At 39.8% G+C, this 11,731-nt stretch overlaps 2 protein-coding genes and 1 further gene across 2 annotated transcripts; 1 reads left to right on the forward strand and 2 right to left on the reverse strand.

Moving 5' to 3' along the window:
- Nucleotides 1-984: 984 nt before the first annotated feature.
- On the reverse strand, nt 985-1,815 carry Ecym_8011 (uncharacterized protein; the record flags this gene model as incomplete). The annotated part of the gene is made up of 1 exon (XM_003648077.1): nt 985-1,815. One exon carries the CDS (start codon nt 1,813-1,815, stop codon nt 985-987), a length of 831 nt encoding a protein of 276 aa, XP_003648125.1.
- Nucleotides 1,816-4,284: 2,469 nt separating this feature from the next.
- Ecym_8012 lies at nt 4,285-8,897 on the forward strand (the record flags this gene model as incomplete).
- Nucleotides 8,898-9,333: 436 nt separating this feature from the next.
- Nucleotides 9,334-11,163, reverse strand: Ecym_8013 (uncharacterized protein; the record flags this gene model as incomplete). The annotated part of the gene is made up of 1 exon (XM_003648078.1): nt 9,334-11,163. One exon carries the CDS (start codon nt 11,161-11,163, stop codon nt 9,334-9,336), a length of 1,830 nt encoding a protein of 609 aa, XP_003648126.1.
- Between the last annotated feature and the right edge of the window lie 568 nt (nt 11,164-11,731).

Genomic DNA, 11,731 nt, shown 5'->3' on the forward strand with positions numbered 1-11,731 from the left:
TATCTTTTCTTTTGAACAAGAATGCAGCAGATCCTACGTTCTGATACATTCTCATTCATTTTTTCGTTAACATGGAACCTGAGATTACAGGAAGATTAGATATTTTTCTGGTGCTAAATTATTGTTAACCATAGCTTAAACAGGTCAAGATAAAATCTGCAAGTTAATGTGTGGTTTCCATGACTTCGATTAAGTATTTCCTGGATCGAACAGGCCAAAACTGTTTGATCAGCCCCCCCCATGTAAATCATAAGCAAGTCAGATATTGTGCCAGCTAAGACTTACAGCAACAACAGGTCTAAGTTTTTTGGATCCTGAATGGCTTCAGACTAAATTTTTTTTAGAATACAATACATACTGAAACACTAATTAAAAATATCCATGTTAGAGAAGAGATGAAATGTCCTATACATTGTTAGCGAATTGTTCTTGAAAAAATGTACTGATAATGGTATCAAATACTAGAATAAAATAAAAAGTTGTTGTGAACACGAATTGAAAATTGTCAGCAGGAAATAGAAGGAGGCCATAGGAGGCAAAGAGACAGAGTTGAGTGCCTACCTAGGGTTGGATCAGTATAAGAGTCGCAAAAGCTCCCAAAAATAGTAATAAGGTTTTCGAATGTGCTGTTCCGTAGGAGATGTTACTTCTTGGACGCGCACGATGGAGTGGCAGGAGATATGTGTACGGCACATTCGATTACATAACCCGTTGCCGTGTATCCATAGGCTGATATGGAGGAACAGACACAGACCTGCTGGTGGTGTGAGGAGGAGAGCAATTGATATTCTTCTGTATTCGCCATGCTGAAGTGTGTATGTAATTGATATTCATGAATACATCATATGCCGCTCCTCGCTCCCCCTCACCCCTCATAGTTACATTGCACAACGTTTTGAAGGGGTTGGCATAAAAGAATAATAACTATATTATTCCAGATCCAAATCACGGTCCCATGATTATTCGTAGCAAGAGCTGGGATTATTAGGGCTTCTTCGTAGTTGAATCATTATCTCTTCCGTGGAGTCTCTCATGTCTTAGCATGTTACTCCTCACGTTAAAGCTTTTATTGCAACCCGGATGTCTACAGCAGAATGGTCGTTGGCCTGTATGAGTGAGCATATGCGTCTTGAGCGTTGAAGGTCTGCGACATTCCCTCCCGCAGACTTTGCAGACATTTTTCCTTATTCCATCGGGAGAAGAATGCTCGATTGTTCCCGAAGTCATTCCTGGGGATATTGGAAGGGTAGGTACTGTTGAACTCATAGGTGGGGAAATGTAGTGCTTGCCTTGTAAGTCACCGGATGTTATGATGACAGCGTGATGTATATCTCGGGATTCAGTACCTGGCATAACCTGTGATATCGACGGTAATCTCAAATGCTGCTGAGAATTTGGCGCAGCACCACTTGCAAGGGGCGGTGGTAAAGAGGCTAATAATTGGCTCAGATGCTGGTAAACACTATTATATTCCTCCGTAGTCAGCTTTCCATCTAATGACTGGTATAACGAATTTTTGAGAGATACAAGAACCTCCATTATCGCTGTCACTTGCGGTGAACTTTTTCGTAGTGCGTAAGAACCAGCTACCATCGACTGATGCGGAGGTCGCTTGCAATATGGCAGTTGTCCCGTCAGCGGCGGAATCAACGGCTGCAAACCGCCCACCGGCGAACCTATCGAAGGTGTTACCGTTATTGCCGCTGTATCAGGTGTTCGCAACGGATACAGAGGCATGCTCATCGAAGAACTAGTCATTTTCTTATGGGATTCAGGAATTGAAATTTGCTGCACGTTATAATGGCTTGTCTGCATTTCTATTGACCTTACTGTTCTTCCTGACGACCACCAGAATCGATGGACACGACCAAGGCTTCCTTCCTTCCCTGTCTCTATTGATATGCTATCAAAAGAGAATAATAACCCAAAAAAAGTATAAATCCAAAAACTAAAACCACACAGACCCTTGGTTGGGACTGGGACTGGGGGAAAAACTATCCCGTCCCTTCTTATACAAGTTCTTCATATATATATATATCCTTATACACCAAAACTATATATAAACTGATAAAAAACATCTCTAAATAAGTAAACATTCTACATAAAAGCCGACAAGATCCATTGTTCCAAGAGAATGTCCGTATGACTACAATATACCATCCCATAATTCGTTGAGGGGAAAATTCTTGAACATAATGAAATCCTACACATAGCTGTGAAGATCCTTTTCGTAAACTTGTCTTTATCCCCTCCTTCATCCTCCTGCCAACCCCCATCCCCCCAAACCCTCTCTTGGTTCTTCTGCACACTATTTAGAAGAATACTACACATTATAAGAAAATAAACCCCCGCCCCATAACGATTCTCTGGAGGTTGGCACCTGTATTCGCTATAAACCTAGCCTACGGAAGCAGCCTTTGCTCTGTGTGTTTTGTGCACAGCGTGCTGTGCACAAAACACGAGAATGGCCTCTTAAAAAGGACAAAACGAAGACAGAATCGGAAGAACAAAAAATCATGCCTACATGCATACGTGACATCGGATATGCGTTTGCATCAGATTTAGAGATCAATTCATAAATTCCCTTTTCGGCAATGAAACGTCTAATCCATTGGTCGATCACCTATTCGCAAAAACAGGAAACGTGCCTCTTGTCCAGAATACAATAGGGTATAGATAATTCTCAAAAGGGGATTCTACTAATGCCTTTCAAAAAGGTATTGTTTTATTGTTGTATCTTTAGTGGTTGTTTATAGCAAAATCATAGAGAAATTGTGTAGGCTACGTATGAAGGTTTTATTGGGATGTCGGTGAGAAAGAGGTCCATCCTCACCGTATGTCATTTAAGATATCGTAGTATGATATGGCTTACAGCAGGATGGCCATGTGCAGAGGGAAAAGACAAATAAGGATTAGTTTCAGTGGGTATGGAGAAGGACGCAGATATAGATATATGGATAATGTGTTATTTTTAGGGTCTGTCGATAGGATCGCTCAATAGGGTGCGAACGGGACGATCAGTAGAAGTGTTAAGGATCTTACGATAAGTGTATTGATCTGTACTGCGTATTTCTTGGGTAAGAAAAAAAGGACTGCCGATATCTTTGATCGCGGAGATTATTGATTATATTGTTATCATCCAAAGACGCAGATGTATTTACGACAGAAAAGAGTCGACTCTTAACGCCTTCGGATGTGCTTATATGACAATAATATGTAAAACGCGGGTAGAGATAGAGAGGGAACGGGCGCAATGCAACGGGACCGTGTTTAGTTTTCTCGGTGTATCGAAAGAGTAGGCTCTTGACATTTTTAGAAACCTACAATGCCAAGCTGTGTCACTCCCTCAGAGGGTCCCTGTTACAATCTTGAATTTTTTTTCTTTGTTGTATTGGGTACCAGCTGTAGATTGGACACATCAATCATCACTCTGGCGGAAATTCTCAACGCTACGCAACGAATAAAAATACAAACAGCTTACAGAGAATGTGGCTAAAAGAAGTCAATTGATAAACGTATATGAACGCAGAATATTCTTTTGCCAAAGTCTTTTCCTACTGGTGTCTGGGCACTATCCGGGCCCTATGGACATCATCATAGGTAAATATTACTATATATACAGAATACACGGAAACACATGATATATATGTGGTATATCTTGCGGGGTCCTATCTAAATTTGAAGGAGAAGGGAAAGAAAAAGAAGTAGTAGAGGGAGAAGGAGAAGGAGAAGGAGAAGGAGAAGGAGAAGGAACAATTCGCTATGCCCAGGATGGTTATAAAGAGGGAGATCGGGCCCCAATGAATATTATAGTTCCACAGTTTCCGCCATCTACAAACAAAATCGTTTCAGCTTTAGGTTTTCGGTCTAATTACGATAGACCAGTATAGAAAACACATGCAAATCAATAGCATCACAGACTAACCAGTCTTGGGAAACCACTAGATGGTTTTAGTTTGATGTTCTCTTCGTTTCTTTTTCTTGTGCTGTCTGCCTTTTTAGTTTTTCGTTGTTCTTTTTCCTTTTCCTCGCCACCCTAATGGAATTCTTCTTCACAACACCTAAATAAAGGCTAATAAGGAATAAATCAGTACAATATAAGGTGAAAAGAGAGTGGAGATCATCTGAAAATAGCGGAATTCAATATCTTGTATACCAGTGTTTCCATATTCACCAATTTCTTTTCGTTTCATCCTGCAAGGCATTTTTAATTTTCTGGATTTGAATTTTTTTATTTTTATTTTTATTCTCCCACCCAAACGTAAACTTGGAGGGGTTTTTTAAATGACGAGAGGTAATACGATGGACGAATTAGCAGATTGGAAATTCCAATATGATCTTTTGGCTAATGAGTTATTTCATTTATATGAATTTACGTCGCTGATTGAGTTTGATCCAGTGTTCCGACATGAATCGGATTCCTTTAAGATATTTTTGGCAGAAAAGAAGTTAGATTTACAGTTTTCCGATGAGGATGTGGGTAATATTGAAGAGAGCAATGCGGTGAGGAGGATACGGCGGAGGCAGAAGAGATCCCGGGGCAGTGAGGTGGGTGATGAGAGGTTGAAGGACGTTCAGTATCATGTTGATGAGAAGTATCGGGAGCTGGGATTGGAATTACAGGCCGAGAAAGCGGTAGTGCCCAGGGTGAACAGTAACAGTAAGCCTGATCTTAAGCGGAGAAAGAGGCCAGAGCCCGTAACGAGGGTGAAAAAGGAGATGAAGAAACGCAGGGGAGGGTTGTCTGGAAAAAACGTAAAACAGGGCCAAGCAAAGGCGGAAAGTGTAATAGATCTGGGAGGGACAGGAGAGGGAGTAGCAGGTAATAATGATAGCGATCACCGCCAAATCCACGGTGAAGAAGAGAAAGAGAAAGAACAAGAGGGAGAAAATGCGTTTATTGAATTTAGTTCTCCATTGAACGATATCATTATGTCTTACTCACAGAGCCCGCCTCCTGAGGAATGTGTCTATGATGATGATTACGATAGTTTTTATTTTACCACTTCCTCTGAAGAAGATGAACCCGTAACCAGGAGATCAACGTCATCGAAGAAAAAAAGCAATTTGCCAAATATAAAGTTCATTGTAAACCCACCCAAACAGACAGTTACCAACCCACTTCACGTATTGAAGCCGGAATTTTCTTCCTTGCACGATTTTTTGTTGTCATATAAATCGTTAGATGATGATGTTTCTATTGATGAATTTAATGAATACGTTGCTGAGCAACGGAAGGTTGTTAATGGAATTCAAAAGGGTTTAAAGAATGGGGCTTTGAAGTATGATCCAGAAACGGATTCGATTCAAGCTATTGGCTTCAAAGATGTTCAAAATCCCCAAAATAATAAACCGGAGCCTATTTCTCTCCTATATAAAGAGCAGGAAAAACAAACTTTACAAAATCATTTAATAAATCATGGGTTAGTGATGAGCAAGGCTTTTCAAGAAAGGAGGAGACTTAGAATGGCGAGGGCTCGTAAAATATCTCTGATGATTGAACAACATTTTAAACATGTTGCTGGTGCTGAAGAACGCAAAGCAAAGGAAGAAGAGAAAAAAAACGAGCATTGGCAAGGGCTGCTGTTCAAGCCGTGAAAAAGCGGTGGACTATGGCTGAAAGAGCATATAAGGTTTTAAAGAAGGATGAAGAAGAACAGTTGAAGCGAATAAAGGGCAAAGAGCATTTAACCAAAATGCTGGAACAAAGCACTCAGCTATTAGGCGCTCAATTAAACCAGCCATATATTGATGGTGATGAATCGGATAGCTCCAATGTTTATTCAAGTGAACAATCGTTTGATAGCGATGAAGTTACATCCACTTCTGAATCTGAATCAGAAGTTGATTATCATGAAGGAAAGGCGGAAGCTGATTCAAAATTGACAGTAGAAGAGTTGCGCTCAAAATATTCTGGATTGGATGATCTAAAGGTTAACAAAAGTAACGTCGATAAAGAAGTTTCTCAAGCTTCGGATTCTGGAGGGAATATTCAACAAAATAACGTTGTTCCTACTAACCAACCCGAGAAGATCCTTCTTTCCGAATCAGAAAATCTTGAATTGATGAAAACAATGGAAGAGGATGGCTATGACATGTTAGATGAAAGCAACTCTGATTCTACATCCATGACAGGCGAGTCGTCTACTGGATCTTCTGGTTTTTCAACAAATGAAGAAGGATATCGTTCTGACAATTCGGAACCTTCCGGTTTGGCTTCCTTATTTGGTAATATAAACGAGCAGAATGTAAGTGATGAAGAAGTTTACTATTCAAGTGATGAGGATATATCAAAAGACAGTGAAAATCAAGATAAATTTATAAATGGTAAGGAGGTTTCCCCTACTGCCAAATTACAGGATATTAATGTTTTAAAGACCCCTGATGATGCATTATCTGTAGTGGATGTTCCTTTGCCATCATTACTTAGAGGTATCTTAAGAACTTATCAGAAGCAAGGTTTAAACTGGTTAGCATCGCTTTACAATAACAACACCAATGGAATTCTTGCAGATGAGATGGGATTGGGTAAAACTATTCAAACAATTGCATTATTAGCGTACCTTGCCTGTGATAAAGAAAATTGGGGCCCTCATTTAATCATCGTGCCTACATCTGTGTTATTGAATTGGGAAATGGAATTCAAAAGATTTGCTCCCGGTTTTAAGGTACTGACATACTATGGATCCCCACAACAAAGGAAGGAAAAGCGTAAGGGTTGGAATAAACCGGATCGATTTCATGTGTGCATAACATCCTACCAACTAGTCGTACATGATCAACATTCCTTTAAAAGAAAACGGTGGCAGTATATGATCTTAGACGAAGCTCATAATATTAAAAATTTTCGTTCTACACGTTGGCAAGCGCTTTTAAACTTCAACACAAGAAGAAGGCTGCTATTGACAGGTACTCCCCTACAAAATAATATCGCCGAGTTATGGTCCTTGTTATATTTCTTGATGCCTCAGACGGCATTAGAGAATGGTTCTATATCTGGCTTTGCAGATTTGGACGCATTCCAACAGTGGTTTGGTCGCCCAGTTGATAAATTACTTGCTGCTGGTGTCAGTGAGGAAAATGATGAAGAAACCAAAAAAACTGTAGCCAAATTGCATCAGGTTTTACGCCCGTATCTATTAAGAAGGCTCAAAGCAGATGTAGAAAAACAGATGCCGGCGAAATACGAGCATATCGTTTACTGCCGCTTATCAAAGAGACAGAGATTTCTATATGATGATTTTATGTCACGCGCTCAGACAAAGGCAACGTTGTCCAGTGGTAATTTTATGTCTATTATCAACTGCTTAATGCAATTAAGGAAAGTTTGCAACCATCCAGATTTATTTGAAGTCAGACCTATTTTAACGTCTTTTTGCATAGAAAAATGTGTAGCATCTAATTATGCTCATTTGAATCAAACAGTATTAAGATACCTTCATGACAATGACTTTGAAACCAACGTTAATTTAGAAAATTTAAATTTAGTCTTCACCAACAATGATTTTAATATGACCACACAGTATTCAGAAAATACATCAAAGCTTCAATGCGATTTACAGTTCGTAGAAGTAATTCAAAAATTAAGGGAGGATACAGTTTTGATATCCCAAGACGAACCAGATCATTTAAACTTTCAAGATATCAATGAATTTTATAAGGGTTTTACTATTCAGAAAAGTGTCAAAATAATCAATCACTATCTTCATATGCAATATCTAAACTCTCTACGTTGTGGAAGGAGGCCAATGTATGGTCAAAATCTTATCAAACTTTTATCAATTGACCCACCAACTACTATGGGGCATAGTTTTTTGAATGACATAATCAAACCTTTGGAAACTAGATTGATAACAAACAGAGATGTCATTAGTGAGTTTGCTATAGTAACACCGAAGGTAGTCACACTAGACAGTAAGGAGGTTGCCTTGGGTTTAAACAGTGAGTCTGTTGTCCATCCGACTGCGAAATTAAAGTTAACTCATGAATTGCAATATGTAGACAATCCATTCCACTTTCTTCAAACAAAGCTCTCCATAGCTTTTCCGGATAAGTCTTTACTTCAATATGACTGTGGTAAACTTCAAAATTTAGCGATATTATTGCAGAAATTGAAGGACAATGGCCACCGTGCGTTGATTTTTACGCAAATGACCAAAGTTTTGGATATTTTGGAACAATTTTTGAATTATCACGGGTACCTGTATATGAGACTAGATGGTGCTACTAAGATAGAGGACCGTCAGATTTTAACCGAAAGATTTAACAGTGATTCGAAAATAACAGTTTTTATTTTATCCAGTAGGTCAGGTGGGCTTGGTATCAACTTAACAGGGGCAGATACTGTTATATTTTATGACTCCGACTGGAACCCTGCGATGGACAAGCAGTGTCAAGATCGTTGCCATAGAATAGGACAGACTAGGGATGTTCATATTTATAGATTTGTCAGCGAACATACTATCGAGAGCAACATTTTGAAGAAGGCCAATCAAAAGCGGGAATTGGACAATATCGTCATTCAGAAAGGTGACTTTACAACAGACTACTTTAGCAAGCTATCAGTTAATGATTTACTAGGAGCGGAAGCTGCTGACGACTTGGATAACGAGGGATCTCTGCTTTTAGCTGATACTGCAACTGGTGATTCTAGAAAATTCGAAAAGATGCTTGCTCAAGCTGAAGATGAGGATGATGTTAAAGCTGCAAAGCTTGCTATGCAAGAGGCAGGCGTGGACGATATAGATTTTAGAGAGAGTACCGTAATAGCCAGTGGCTCTCAAGAGGACGATAACGATAACGACAATGATGAAGAGATTGTCGATGGCTATGGAGGTACTAGGCATGTGGAAGAATATATGATACGCTTCATAGCCAACGGTTATTTATATGACTAATGCTCTTAAAATGTCCTGAAGGAGTTTTAAAGAACATATAGTGAGTTATATTACTTGTAACATTACCATTTAACGTACATAGTATAGAGGATAAATATTTATACTGGAGCTAAACTGCTTATCCTTGTTTAAATGGGCTTGGCTGACGTATCCTGAGTTAACCGTAAGCTGTCTTTCCGATTTGTAATATCGATTGGCACGAGGCGAATATTTAAAAGTGTAACGATAAAAAAAATACGTTAGATTATGAATAACTAAACGAATTTTTTAAGCATGAATGTGTGTCCTATATTGGAAGTGTTCTGGCTCGTTAGATATTCACTTTCCTATTGTCTATTAATTGAAATTTTGGAATAGGGAGAATTTTAGTTCTCTAGCCTCTACCAATTGTATACAAATATCCATATATATATATATATTAATATGTAACGGTTCATTACGATACTTGGTTTTCGCTAAACTGTTTGTTATAAGTTTTAACAGTGAGGTAATTTCTTAGTTTGTTTATTGTCCCCAGTCGGACGATAGTCAGATTTTTATTGTTGTTTTTGTTTTGTTGAGATGTATCTTGGTTATTGGCTGGCTCTACCACTGATGTGGCTCTTGTATTATCTGAACGAATGGAGAACATTCCCCATGATGATCTAGTTGATGAAGGAGCTCTCGTAGTAGCGACGCTCGTTATGGTGTCGCTGTAGGATGTCATTATGTATTCTAAGGATGGAGTTCTCACCAAGCTTTCCGACCATACGTCGAACATCAAGGCTTCTATATGTAGTCGCCTTGCAGTGTCAAATTTGGCATAAAAACATGTAGGGTCTGATTTGTTTCGTGAAAGAGTTTGATACTTCAGTTGGAATCTCTGAGATCCTGAAAAGCTTACATTTATGTGAATTGGGTTGATCCCATAATAGTCAGATGCTGAGTGCTTTAGCATCTCCCTCTGTGCATGTGTAAGGTTGTGTAACTCATTCACTTTGGGGCACCTACTTGCAACAGTGGATTTGGGGACCATCTCCCTAGGAACCATTGTAGATTCTCCTATATCACTTATCTGCTCGAATTCAGAACCAGAAGAACCATTTAGTTCTTTTACGGTGTCTAGATGTTGTTTCCAGACTTGGAACTCTTGAGAGTTCCTAAATGCAAAGGTAACTTCAAAGCACTGGCCATAAAAATAAAATTCAATCTTTAAAGCCATGGGACAGTGATTTGAACTGTCTGAAGATGCATTGGAGTTATTGGCTCTTTGAGATTCGTTGGTTTCATCGGTATCATCCGTGTCAGTAGTATCAACGCAACTGCTATCTTTGTTGCAATTATCACTGCTTTCAGAAATATCGATGACACCAGACAAATGATGAATATTACAACGTACCATGGGCACACAATGCTTTACTGTCCACCAATCTTGGCAAATTTCAGCAAGGACCAAATATGATTTGAATAAGAAGGCTCCCAATGGTTCTGCCACTACTGCAAATCCATAAGACGCTCTGCGCCGCACCCACATTGTATTGAGACATCCGGCTAACATACATTGGCCAAATGCACTCACTGGTACATATTCCACAGTAGGGAAGCGAAGTCTTCGCTGTATAACAGTATTTACAGGATCCATTGTACTGCTGTCGCTATTGATATGGTGAATAATTTCCGATGCTTTACGTGTGTAGGCAGCAATACGGCGCTTATCTGAAGGACTTGTGACAGTCTTGGCGATGACGTCTAGAAACAATTTGTAATTTGTTAAACGACTCACCGGTAGATGGCTTAGACAGTCATACGACGTGTCCTTCTGCCAGAGATGCCTCTTGTGCTCCCCACTAAACTGAGTGCGTTGATAAGTGCGCACCCCGTGGTCCAATCTGCCCACCAACTCTCTCATCACCTTCCCGTAGTATGTCTCTTCTGTAAACAACCGGCTTGATGCTTGAAAATGGAAGATGTAACTCCTATAGAGAGCCTCTAATTTCGCCATGTACGCGACCACCTGCTTACTCACACGGACCGCTGCCTCTACAGTACTCCTACCATGCTCACCTAAAATATGGCGCAAATCACATTCCATTCTTCGATGCCACCTTACTAGTTCCTTAACAACCCCTTCCATACTCCTGAACACCACATGTTCTTCCTCCCGCGCTAATACATTCAAATAGCTCTCCCTAAATAGCCCAAACATCGATACATAGTCCCCCTCTGTGTCTATCAACTCCTGTAGCACTTCTCGCCGATTCCCCTCTAAATCCCTGTGACGATCCATTACCTGTAAATCCTGGGCTAATTGTGTCGATCCGGCTTTCTTCCTTATTATCCCTCCAATTAAGTGTACAAAAAACAACTTCCCTAGCGTCTTTGCCTTTCAATCCGCTATGTGCGCTACCACCGAATTGGTGTCTCTTTGTTAGATTATATGCTTGTGTTATTAGTAATTAATCCAAGTAAACCAACCACTCTCGAGGTATGCCTCTCTGTGCACTGTTTGTCTACAGTAAAAGAACACTTGTCTTACAGCCATACACTTCATCCTAAAAACGATGTCTGAAGGCTTTGTACTTCTATATTATCGCATCCTCACCGTCCGCCAGACAATATTTGACACTCCTCCGGCTCGTCTGCCGCCAAGCTATCATCAATATGTCTTATTTTGGCCCTGACATCTGTCGCCAGCCGTCAGTGTACCGAATTCCTTTTGTGCCCGAAGAATTTTCCGAAGTCTGTCGTAAATATGCAAGTCTATTGTTCCGTGATTTGATGATGTTCTCGAAAAAAGTAAATATTACATGTTCGGCATTTCAGGCTAATTTTTCAAAGGTGAACAGAACAAACCA

The sequence above is a fragment of the Eremothecium cymbalariae genome, chromosome 8 (genome assembly GCF_000235365.1).
Source record: "Eremothecium cymbalariae DBVPG#7215 chromosome 8, complete sequence".
In the NCBI taxonomy this organism is placed as follows: domain Eukaryota; kingdom Fungi; phylum Ascomycota; class Saccharomycetes; order Saccharomycetales; family Saccharomycetaceae; genus Eremothecium; species Eremothecium cymbalariae.